Raw genomic sequence first — 13,051 nt, forward strand, 5'->3', positions numbered from 1 at the left:
TTACCAATTACATTTCCTTGTCGTTGACTAGTTTCTTTTCTTCAGAAATGAGAAAATATATAGTATAATATATAGTATAAATCATTATTAGCTTTATTATTTATTTTGTAACAGTTTTGACTAAAATGAAATGAAAATCCGTAACGTTTCAATATTTCAGCCTAATACAATTTCTTTAATTTTGTAAAAGACTTTTTAACTTTCCAACTAACAGTAATAGAGTGTTAATGATTACGAAACTCAATTGATCTAATGATGAGTTAATAATGATCTCAGTTGATTTGGTTCAACGAAAAGGCTACGGAAAGAGACTCTCTTGATAACTTTATAAGACTAAACTGAGAGAGAGAGTTCAAGTAAACTCTGAAATTCTTTCGAATTGTCTAATCACCATTCCCATAATCTATTATAAGCAATACTACAAAACTGAAAACGCAGAACCCAAAAAAGAAGATCCGTCATATATAGTGCATTCTTCAAATTCTTCAAGCAGATTTCAACTTGTTCGATGCTGCTGCGAGCTGGGAGAGTGTTCTGTGTCCAACGAACAGCAGAAACACTCCCAACAAGGAAACTCCCTTTAGTGTCGTGAACAGATCCAACTGTAGAAATGCAACAAAACAAAACAAATTGTGATATGAGTACTTTGATGCAATGGTCCTTATAGTCTTAAACAAGAATCGGGCGGGGGTTATGAACACTTGCCTTCCACCAGAACAGTACATAGAGAAGCAGAACAGCTGCAATTCCGCCATGGAAAAGTAAAGCGGGTATTGCAGAACCAGCCGAAGATGGGAAGCTCTTTATATTCGCTCCCAACTGTGTAAGCTGAAACATAAAAGGTTTATATGAGTAGTGAAAAAAATGTGATGATTTTCTTCGTATACTGTTTACAAGCAAAGGGAGACTAACCCCAATCAGGAAACCGATGAATGGGAGGACTATAAGACCCAAGAAAACTAGTGAGAGCTGTTTTGCTGGAAGCTTTTCAGGAATCCTGAAGATGTGTGATATTTCAGCTTTTGGTCCATATCTTGAGAGAGGCTCAGTAGATTGTACAGGAGGACGAGGCGCCTTCTCTGGACGCTCTGGTAGGTCTAGTTCGATGTGCCCAATATTACTTAATAAAGAGTTCTCCTGGAAAAACAGAAAGGAAGATAATAACATTGTTCAAATTCCTGAAACATAAATCAACTGCAATGGAACTGAAAGAACAGTACTTACCATCGAAGCATCTCCAATGGTTAGTTGGATCTCATATTTACCAGAGAGGTAGTAGAGCTTCTCAACCAATCCAAGAAAATCCTGAAAAATACAAACATTAATCGTTAATATTGTATTTGGGCGTCAAAAATGAAGATGAGACAGAACAAAAAAAAACAAGAAGATAAGTTTCTCTGCAAAAGAAATTCAAAATGTAGTAGTATAAGGAACTTAACTAGAACTAATTCAGACTTCTTTGCAGAAGTTTTCACGAGAAAGATATGCTCGACCTGTGACTCATGTTTCAGCTTGAAAAATGCCTGCATGGAAGTAAGTAAGTCAAGTTTGACAAAAAAAAAAAAAAGAAGTAAGTCAAGAAAGCGAACAGTGCAAAACCATTAAGAAAGCGGATTCAGGAATCAACAAACCTGGTGTGGCTTAAATACATGGCCAAGTGGAGAAGTTAACTGAAATGACAGGCGTAGCTTTTGGAGGTGGTTTGCTGATAATGCTACCGCTCCGTCTTTAGTTAAATCTAGCCTACAAATTTTGCAAAGAGGACCAAGAAACAAAATGAAGACGCTAAGCACGAGAAAAAAAGATGAAAAATATTTATTTTGTAACCAATAAAATGGTAAAAATTTCCTAACAAAAATGATTAAGCAAGCAATCACAGTAGGCGAAAAGGAAGTTTTTTAACAATGATGCAGGTGACATACTTTTTCTGAGATTCAACGCTCCCAATATCACTGTCAAGTACAGCAATTTCAGCATTCTCAATGCTAATAACTCCTGTGGCAGCTATAGGCACTTTTGTTTGAGCTTCGGTTATGTATACTTTTTCATTTGCTGAATCATCTAAAACAATCTGCAGAAGACGAAGCTTAGCATGTTATTAATATACATTTATATGAAGTCTTTGGGTGTAATAAAAAAACTACCAAGAGCAATACCTCAAATATAAATGTATACTTTCCAACATCAAAGTTTTTGGGAAAAGAGTCCAGGAAGTATGTTGCACTGTCAGCGTCAAACTTAAGCTCCTGCACTCCCAAAATGTCATGGAAACATGTAAACCAGCCCAACGCAGAGAAAACCAAACATTTACAAATGCGAGCTCAAACAGTCAGAGAAGCTACATTATTTTACCTGGTTGTTAATTACAGAAGAATCCTTTGTTCTAGAACTTATAGCTTGTGCGAGCTTCACACTAAGAGCTGGTGCCGTAGAACCGAGTACAGTGCTAACTTTAACCTAGTATAAGATAAAGATTACAATATTAGAATATAAAATAAATGAGAGACCTCTACTAAGAATATGCACTTCCATGAGACTGAGCAATCTCTAAACCAAATATCAGCTAATCGCCGTAATCATAGCCAGAAAATCTAAAGTTATGACTTTTAATACTAAGCTACCACTAATCAGCAGGGAGCCGTAATCATAGCCAGTAAATCCAAAATTATGACTTTCCCTACTAAACTACCACTAATCAACAGGGACAAGTACCAGAGAGGTCAAAGTTAAGACTTCCCTACTAAAAGTACAGCACCCAGAACTCTGAAGAGAGTTGTGTTAACCCAAGAGGGGAAAAAAAAAGATTACGGAAAGAGAAAAAGAAAATCCAAACCATGCCAGTCACATCTTGATGCAAGTTAATGATAAGGTACCTTCAAAGGCTCTTTCTTTGACAATGAAATGACAGTAGATGGAAGAGACAAGATGAGTGGAACGGAAAACCTGAAATGATGAGAATGAACATAGAACATATTATTCTTCAAATAGAATGACGAAATTACAGCGAGAGCATAAGAGATGAAAATTCACGAGTGTTGGAACGTTTAAACTTCTATTCGTCCTTACAGATATCTTTTCTGCAGTATTTATTTTGTTAAAAAATCTAGGATGGAATACTACAAGACATGCAAAACAATTTGACAATGTAAAGCGAAACAGTTTCCCTCTATCAAAAGCAACTGTTAAACACAGAAGAACAGGAGTCACAGTTAACCCTTGCAAATCTATGGCTTTCACTCACTCAATTCAAGGTTACTGAAATCTGCTCTTCCATGTGTACTGAAATCAACTGAAACGAAAATGCAGAAAATGGCATGAAAGTAGCATTACCGGTTGTCTTCCAAACAAGCTAGTGCATCTATTTGGTTGAAGAAGTCCTTGGCATCACCAGGAATTCCAACACCAAGAAGGAATTTGGCAAGACCAACTATCTTATCACCTGGAAGCTGCATGAGAGAATGGGAACACGAATGTGAATTATCAACACATCTGGCAGAATAGGATAAACAGAAATATGAGTATTACATACGTTCAGTCCTGTAGATTCTGAAGCTGCAAATGACGTAATCCCTTTAATTACTGATGCAGTAGTTGAGATTGGGCCTTGACTTGCATCGACAGACTTCTCATCGAAATAAAATGTCCCATCGTCTAAAATGCCAAAAAAACAATCAAACCCCATAAACGCAAAAACCAAACAGGTGAAAAAATGAAGCGATTGAAGAGAATTTCTTATGCATATAGCCATATACATAAGATAGCAAGTCGTTTATTGTATACCATATTTTTGGATACCGTCAAATAACTTCAGGATACCAGTCTTCAATGTCTGGATCTACAAGATGACAAACATGAATGAAGATATCATCACATAACCAAGATTAATCACCCAAACTACCAGATAAAATAGCAGAAAAGAATTCAAAGAAACCACCAGCATAATCCAATAAGAACTCAGGCAGACATGCATGACATGCATAATTAATTATCAAAACACAATTCTTTAAACAAAATTGTAGAACACAATTCCCTGTAGCTAGGACTTGGAAATTATAATAATCAGAACACAATTCTATATTTTAGTTACTAAAAGAGTTCGAGACCAAAAGTAGATCAACACTAAACCAAGATATTGTAGTGATGTCTCATAAAATATATTCTCAGGAAATCAGTATTATAGTGGTTCAAAGATCTCACTTACCAATGATTGATCAATCTCTGAAGGTGCTAATGAAATCACTCCAGCAAGCGTTTCGAAGGCTAAGCCTGAGGAAAACAAAATCTTATGTTCAGAATAATGAACGATATAACAATGGAGCAAAGATAGTGAACAAGATGAAGCAAGAATGGATGAGATGCATAATCTAAAAGGTTGGCATTAACGTTTGAGCATTGTGAAGTACAAAGTGCTAATCCAATTTGTACTACTTACCAGCAGCAAAGGTGCTTGATTCAGGATTGTTGGAGCTGTAGCGCCATCTTCCATCAGTCTGGCTAAGAGTCTGACACAAATGCACTATATCAGCCAAATTTTACTCGGAAAACAATCTAAGTAGAATAATACAGTAACATATCCACATTATATACACTTCTACCAGAGTCTAAAATTGATAGTTCAAAATGTACAATGTGACATCTGATAGTTCAACAACAAAATAAAAGGTGAGCTAGATAGAAATGTTCAAACCTTGATGGAACGGAAAACGGCTTCGGCATCTCCAATACTTAGAACAGTTCCAGGAAATTGCTCCTGTATTTACGGAAAGGCGAGGTCAAACCCTGAAGCCAGTAATAAGGAAAAGCAGAAAGCCAAAGCTATGGAGTTGAATAAAACAAACTCTTCCCAAAACTATTTTTACACTTGCAAGTAATGAGCCAAAAACTAACAAAACTCTCTTAAAATTACTCTTTGGAAATAGTACTCAATCCCACTCAAGACGCCCATCAAAAGACTAATTCGTATTTACCTTAACAAGCACCAAACCTCTGACAGAATAGTAGAAGTCAAGCAATGACTTTGCACCTTTAACACCAGCTTGAAGTTGAGAAACAATGTCCTTCAAAAGAGGGGAAAAAAAATGAACATACTTTAACCACTTAAGGTAAACAACTTTTGTGATACTGAGAGGGAGACAATTGTTTACCTTAAGAAGAACAGCTTCACCAGTTTTACATTTTAGAATCCCATTAACGCTTAAAGCATAGAATGCATCCTTTAGAGTAGAAGAAGACGATCCTAGAACTTTAACCACATTCTCACAAGTCGCTGAGCTAAGATCAGACTTTTTATCAATTCCAAGAATCTCCAAAGTCTTTAATGCTTCATACGCCTCCCCTAAGCTGATTAAAGAAAAAAAAACACTCAAACTTTTAGATAGGTACACACACAAAACAATTCATGAACTACGTAGTAATCAGTGAAATGTCATTAAAAACACCTAAATCAAAACAATGCTAACTAAGTAAATAGAGAAACAAACCTTTTGTAGGATCCATCGACTGGTAAGAAGACATCCACAGCCGCAGATCGGTGAGAGTCTGAGATCGGCTGGAAAACAGAAGCAGCACCGCAAATTGCTACGGCGAGTATCAGAACCAGAAACCGTAAGCCACTTCCAGCCATCATCACTGCATAAGAAGAAAAAAACAGATAAACTCATCAAAATCAAAACACAATTACGCATCTACGACGAATGGATCCAGAAAAAAAAACAATCGGAGATTTAAGCTTCTTACAGATCGGAAGTAGATCCGTACAAGGCAAAGAAGAGGATCAGAGGTCGACGAGTCTCAGTAGTCAACGGAGACTGAGGTTTGTGGAAAGCGTAGGATCGATCTATTAGCTTTTGAACCCCAGAGGACGAAACCAGAGAAAGAGAGCACAAAAGGCTAAAAAAAATATGAGTGTGAGTTTGATGACAGTAACTGAATTGACTATTTTACCCTCGCTTCCAGCTAATTTTACACTCAAGTGACATTGTGGTTAGTCCTGAAACGACGACGTATCAAAAAAAAACCCTAAAACCTTAACAGTTCAACCGGAGAGCTCCGCTCTGAGGAGAAGATCAGAATCACAGAATGATCCGATTCGCGAGATCGAAACCTAAAATCGAGCTACTGGGTTACGATTTTCTTCAGAAATGCTACGCTAGTGGAACCCCTAAAGGAAAAGCTAAGCTGAAGACGGGCCAACCATTGAAGCGCAACAAACTCACAATCAAGAAAGGCGGCGGAAGCAGCGGCGGAGGAGGTGGTGAGGAAGCAGGTAAGGGAAAAGGAAGAATCTCAGATGAGAAGCAGAAGCTATACGATCAATGCATAAACGCTCCTTGCCCTGTTCGTTACCTTCGACCCAAAGATATAGAAAGAGAGGCGAAACGAGAGAAGCTAGGGTTGATCAGTAAAGCGAGACAACGAGAGATTGAGATTCAGAAGAAAAGTGGATACAAAATGGGAGTTACTATTACTACTACCACAGAGCCGATGAGGATTGGGACTCCGGGATTGGATTACATTTCGTTAGGGATTTTTATGGAAGATGAGTTGCCTAAGTATAAAGTTACGGTAGAGGATGGGAAGAGACTTGCTAAAGAGTATAGTAGAGTGCTTATGAGAGAGCATAGGGCGAAACGTGTGGCGGAGACTAATTTGTTGAAGTTGAGGAAAGCTGCTGTTGAGGCATTGCCTGAGCATTTGAAGAAGTCTGCTTTAGTGCGTGATTTGACTCCGTTTCCGGCGATTCGAGGTATTGCTACGCTTACTCCTCCTATTGAAGGGTATCTTGAGAAGATTATGAATGCAGCTAATAAGAGGAACTCAGGTAAAGAGAAGCTGAGATGATGAGGTTAGTGGAATTTGTCTTTCCGCTGTTAGTTTGTTTCACTCTTTGTGTTGGAGATGAGTTGTGTTGATTGGATTTCGATCAAAGGAAACAACTTTGAGACATTTTACTACTTTGTGATGATCTTCCTGAAATAAAATTTGGCCATATTGGCTATTACCACTCTATGGTCCTTTTTTTACTTTCTTCTGTTTGAGGTTAAGTTATATCATATCGAGTTGTGAATGGTGAATTTTTCTAGGATGTAAAATGGAACCATCCTCTTGTTTGAGGCTTTATCTGTGTACATACAGTAGATTTGAAAGAAGGAATATGCAAACAGGATCAAGGAACAGCCTTCATTAGACCCAAATCTACATGTCTCAGTTGGATCACGCTTTTGTATCTCTTTTCTCATCTGGTCTCTTGGGTTTACACACATTTAGGATGTCTGCTGGACCTTTGTGAAGGCCACTGGGTCATGTGATCAAATTGAAAAGTTAGGAGTGATCAGCTTCAAACTTGGTGCATCTTTTAATCCTCACCAGAATCATACTCCTAGATAGTAATTAGCAAATAGTAATAAACAACTCCAGAGTAACTTGGAATCTACAACAAAATGACACTTGTCTAATCCGTACGAGAATTGAGTTTTTGTGCTTTGAGCTGCGTGTTGGATGTATTTAATTATATTATGATAAATGTAAAACTGAAGTTCTGTAGAGCGTTTTCTAGGAGATGATGTTCTGCTTCTGCTTGTGGCTTCTTCCTTCATTCAAATATGCATTGTTTTTTGGTATTATTTCCTTCAGGCTCGCCAAAATTCATTTTCTGCAATTTCTTACCCGGTTGAGTGCAATGGCAAGAGTCCTAAGCTACAAGACCACCAGGATTCTCTAAGGAACATCATAATTTAAAAGCCGTAGAAGTCTAGTCTTAAAGAGAATTCTCTTTCTTCTCTGTACTAGTTGTAGTGGTACCTCTAATATAACTTGAGTTCTAAACAAAAAAAAATCAATATAAAAGTGAGACACTTTTTGTTTGTAGATTTTTATACAGCCCCATGTTCCAGGCCGCGGTTCCTGCCATATATGGAAAATTGCCGAACACAACACAATCAATATTGGCATTCACACAAAAGATAGATATATGACAGCTTTATAAAGTATTTAATTTCTAATTTCATAAAGTCTCTCTCTCTCTCACACATCATCATTATCGTGGTCGTCAAGAAATAGCCTCTCTCATCGGCAGCGTCTCATAGTATTTTCTCGAAAACTCGATGGGATCCCTGTTACCCCCAGCCAACAAACCAGAAGTAAGATCTATCCCTTGCTATATTTTTTGTTGTTGTTGTTGTTGTTGTTGTTGTCTAACTTAATTATTTGCATTGACGATCTGATTTTTTTCCGTAATTGTTTGATTCGTTTTCCGTTTTCCGTTTTCCGTTTTGTTAGGGCGTAAAACATGTGTGATACTGGACATGGAGGATTACACCATCCCTGATGGTCTCTCTCTTGATTTGATCTATCTGAAAATCCAGAATGCATTGTTTGACTCGGGTTATCGTAGGACGGTTGTCTGGGCTTGGGTTAATACATGGTCCGATGAAATGTGGGACGAATTTATGGGCACCGGATTTCGTGTCTTTCCACAAACCAAAGGTGAAGAAGAACCCTCTCTTTCTCTCATTTTTATTTTTTAAATAATCTATCAATTTCTCTTTCTTATCGTCTCTATTGATTATTATAGTAAGACTATTCTCATTCTTTCAGTGGTTCAAGAGAAGAGACTGGAAATGATTATGGTGGACCTTCTTTTCTGGTTATCGGAAAGTTCAAATGTGCTCATACTCTCTAAAAACCACGAAAGCATCGAGCAAAACCCCTTGTTCTCCCGTTTTCGTAAAGTTTTGGAAGACAGAGATTGCTATTTGGCCGTAGCAAAGCCTGAGGTATTCATAAACGATAGCACAATTGTAGAGAGATCATACTACTTATTCAGCTGATCCCAGAGTTGAGTTTTTCGAATCAACTTGGAAGCCTCAAATATGGTGGTGGTGATCTTTTACTTGAAGGTAGTGAATCAAAGAAATTACTTCTAGTCTTGAGTGGCTTAGTGGGTAGAATACTTCTGATTGCCTCTCGGCTTCTTTTGTTTCCCTTAGTCCAGTATCTCTTTTTGTAGACCTATGGAAACCTCCGAATCTTGTGGTAAAATAGTCAACATTTTTGTGTATCTTTATGTCCCAGGATCACAAATCTTATAAATCCTAGTATTCTACAGGATCTTTTGAATACCACTAACTCCCACTAATGAACATGGCAATCACCGCTAGTGTTAGGGATTGTTTGCTATGCCTTCCATTCCAAGATTTTTCGAATTTTAACCCGTGGGACCTCAAACCTTCATCGCTTGGCCATTTGTACTATTCGCTTTTACGGTTTTACCAGAAGATACATCCCAATGCAGGATAGTACCGTCTTTTGAAACTGAGAACCCTCGTGAATCGTCATCTGATAGAGCTACTGCTGTAACAGACTCTTGTTGTTTGACTTTATATAACACGAAACTCATTACTACTCCGTGCTTCTTGAAAACTGTATTGGTAAAGTTGTGAATATGTTTGCAATATTGTGGATTTTTTGTCCACCACAATATATTTTCCGAGCTTTTTGCAAGAGAGAGATTGGAAGATGGAGGAGAGCAAGAGATAAAAATAAATAGGGAGGGATAAGAATTTAAGTACTTGGTATGCTCATGCAAATGTTGGTAGCCTCCTTTTTTGACGGATTTTGCAAGTCTTTGTAAAAAAAATTATTTAAAAATCATTTGATTGTTTTTGTTAGGATTTAATATGATCCCAATACACTAAAAAGACATCGAATCCTCTCACTTAAATCAAGAAAGAAAAGTTTGTTTTCTTCGAGAAGTTATGGTTATTTTGATGATTTCCTACATTTATGCTCTTCATTGAATTTCTATGTAGCTTTAGTAGCTTACAAAGGAAAAATGAAGACTGCAGAATCCTATAAACTTAAGCACCGGTTCATGATCTAAGCTACGGTCCAAACTTAGTTTTAATTATTTTACGTTTTAAGAAAAGTCATATGAGTTATTCATATTCCATTATAGAAGAACTTGGAGAATGTATTTAATTGTGGGCGAGAAGTGGGTAAGTGATCCTTGATTTGTTTTTAAGTCCGTATGTGAACTCGAAGACATATAAAATGATAACATAGTCTTGCATATGCATTTCAATTACAATATAAATCATATTTAACTATTTTAAAAAATTGTTTTTAATGTTTACACGGTTAACTAATAATATTGTTGATATGTATGTAGGGATTGCTTGAAAAAAGTTAATTTTTTTATTTCAACCACTACTTGTTCATATTTAATTTACTTTTGCTCAAAAGAACAGCTTAATTAAGAAGGTGAACCCATAGAACACGAATGTTTATCAGAAATAAATGATCGAGGGTGTATAAACTAGACTTTAGTTGTCATGCATGCATGTTTTGGATGATGTATTTAGGTATTTATATATTTTTATTAATTTATGATTATAGTAGAAACATATATATATATATATATATATATATCAACATTTTATTTTCTATTTACTTAAAAACTTTTTTATTATACCTAATGTAAAACTGTCTAACATCATAAACCTAAAGTAGTATTTTTTTTTTACTCAAACCTAAAGTAGTATTACATATAATTAAGTATTTTTAACTAATTTCACCGATAAGATTTTTTGTTTACGTAACATATTACATATATTATTTAATATGAAAAAATAAATTAACAAAAAAATAAGCAAAACATATATAAAAAATAAGCAAAACCTATGTAAAATATAAGTAAAACATATGTAAAATATTTTTATGTATGTGTTTTTTTTTACAATAAAAAATAAAATAGACTCTCATATATCATATCATCTCTTTATTTCTTGTCACATTAGCATTTTGTTAGTCAGAAATAAATTTGTCATGCATGTGTTGATGCAAACATGAAAAATCTATTAACATACTGAAAATTTTAAACAAGCCAAAAGATATTACTATATGTGAGAGAACCCTAATTAACCAAATGAAGAATCTGATAAACTAAAATAAAAATGGAAAGCCAATGCCAATATCTTTTTAAAAAACAACTAGTGATCTAAAACTGTAGAACCAGAATTATCAGCAACAACACCACCTTCCTCAGCTTCCTGCAACGCCATCTTCTCCTTCAACGTCGCCTTAGCTGTATCATACGTTGCGTGCAACCCAAACAAGATGTAATATACAAGCAGAACACCTGTCCAAATTGCAAACCTAATGAAAGATTTGACATCGATCGAACCAAGAAGAAATATATTAATAGCGATCGAAGCTGAAGGCAACCACGGGACCAAAGGAACACCCCAAACTTTCGGAGCCCTAGCTTGCGGTACAAGAAATTTCATTCCAGCTGTAGACAAAAACCATATCGGAGCCGAAACGCAATATCCAATCCAATCTTCTTTTTCCAAGGCCCAATATACAGCAGTCGCGGTTGAGGACGCAAGAATCAAACCTAAGAACACTAAAAACTTGTTACGGTCACGAGAAGATGTTTCTCCGGTGACGTAATATCTTCTGACGAGAAGAGCCACAGCAACGACCATGAAGATAAAAAGTGTCGAAACAGACAAAAGATCGGCTAAAATTTTCAGTTTCGTAAAGAATGCTATGAGAGCTGTCGCGGCGAGCATTACCACGGTAGCGTTAATTGGTGTTCCAGTCTTTGCGTTGACTTGAGCTAGCCATGGAGGCATCATATGGGTCCGTGCAATGTGCGTCATGTACCTAGCTTGACCAATGGCTCCAACTAACAATACCGTAGTCATACCTGCACATTTCAAAGGTTAGTTTCAATGTGGCATAAACCAATATTTTTTTGCTTAAAATAATGCTTAGGAATGTGAGTTTATATAAAAATCAAATGTAAACATATTTACATAAACACAAACGCAAATACATAGTCAAGGCCAAAATCGTTGTTATACCTTTAAGGGCACCAAAAGCGACAATGTACTTAGCCCAATCCCATCCAACATCCGAAAAAGCAACCGAGAATGGCGCATCCGGATCAATCTGGCTATACGGTTGCATAAGACACAACGTAACCGCCATGAGACAATAACAAACCGTAGTAACCACCATCGATCCAACAAAACCAATAGAAATACTTTTTGGAATGTTTTTACATTTAATGCACTGACTTTAATATTAGTTACTAAAACTTCAAAATTAATTATAGATTAGACTTTAAAAAATAAAGAAATCTTTCTACCTCATTCAAACATAAATATATGATTTCTTTTCATTTTTATTTGAATTTTTATTTAAATTATCTTGAATTATTCTATAATATATTTAGTTAATAAAAATTGTGATTTTTTCCTGCATATGATGTAATACAAAAAAATTAAAACGGACATATATTACTCAATAGATGAATAAATATATGGGTACAATATCCCACGTCGTCTAAAAAAATTGGACAATGGTTTAGAGTCATACTACAAAAGAGACCAAAATGATTCTGAATACAAATGAGTAGAAACCTTGATTTATCAGGCATTCAAACATTAAAAAAATTTATTTGGTTTATTCCGGTTCTTTATTTTAAAGATTTTTAAAAGGTTAAATATAAAAAATATTTAAAACTTTTAAAAAGTTAAATATGATAAATATTATACCGTAGATACACGATAAATATTAAAAATTAAGATGATATAATGTGAGTTAAAATATCTCAGGACGGGGTTATATAGCGGGACGGGTTTTATCGATATTTATATAAATTAAAAAAATATCATTAGTTCGGTGTTACACGGGTAAAACATTATTTTATTATTTTGTTAACAATGTTAATATCAGAGAATAGACATATCTAATTAAATTGATTAAATAATTATTATGTAAAAAATAAATTATATTGCGGTATTATATGGTTTATTAAACAATTATTATATAATTATAACATATTTAACCAACAAATATAACTTATAATTTAAATATTTTAGTTATAAATAATTTTGTCTTGCGGTGTACCGTGGGTCCTAATATAGTATATATGTATATCACTTACATTTTATTTACTTAAAAGTTTTTTTATTTACTTAAAGTTTATTCTATCTAATGTAAAACTTTCTAACATCATAAACTAAAAAGGTATTACATAGAA

At 35.2% G+C, this 13,051-nt stretch overlaps 2 protein-coding genes and 1 pseudogene across 2 annotated transcripts; 1 reads left to right on the forward strand and 2 right to left on the reverse strand.

Annotated features, from left to right (window-relative positions):
- Positions 1-299: 299 nt before the first annotated feature.
- LOC104731432 (dolichyl-diphosphooligosaccharide--protein glycosyltransferase subunit 2) lies at positions 300-6,002 on the reverse strand. The gene is made up of 20 exons (XM_010450810.2): positions 5,737-6,002; positions 5,481-5,628; positions 5,145-5,340; positions 4,968-5,057; positions 4,688-4,750; positions 4,433-4,502; positions 4,202-4,266; positions 3,781-3,835; positions 3,530-3,651; positions 3,331-3,446; positions 2,874-2,943; positions 2,353-2,457; positions 2,157-2,246; positions 1,923-2,071; positions 1,632-1,743; positions 1,440-1,523; positions 1,225-1,305; positions 913-1,137; positions 706-828; positions 300-602 (listed from the first exon to the last, which is right to left on the reverse strand). Exons 2-20 carry the CDS (start codon positions 5,624-5,626, stop codon positions 486-488), a joined length of 2,079 nt encoding a protein of 692 aa, XP_010449112.2. The 5' UTR covers positions 5,627-5,628; positions 5,737-6,002; the 3' UTR covers positions 300-485.
- Positions 6,003-6,078: 76 nt separating this feature from the next.
- On the forward strand, positions 6,079-7,006 carry LOC104731433 (uncharacterized). Its single transcript, XM_010450811.2, has one exon. It carries the CDS (start codon positions 6,079-6,081, stop codon positions 6,838-6,840), a length of 762 nt encoding a protein of 253 aa, XP_010449113.2. The 3' UTR covers positions 6,841-7,006.
- A 3,982-nt stretch (positions 7,007-10,988) lies between these two features.
- On the reverse strand, positions 10,989-11,710 carry LOC104733438 (cationic amino acid transporter 1 pseudogene; annotated as a pseudogene).
- Positions 11,711-13,051: the final 1,341 nt, after the last annotated feature.

This window comes from Camelina sativa, chromosome 12 (assembly GCF_030686135.1).
Source record: "Camelina sativa cultivar CO46 ecotype springtype chromosome 12, ASM3068613v1".
Classification (NCBI taxonomy): domain Eukaryota; kingdom Viridiplantae; phylum Streptophyta; class Magnoliopsida; order Brassicales; family Brassicaceae; genus Camelina; species Camelina sativa.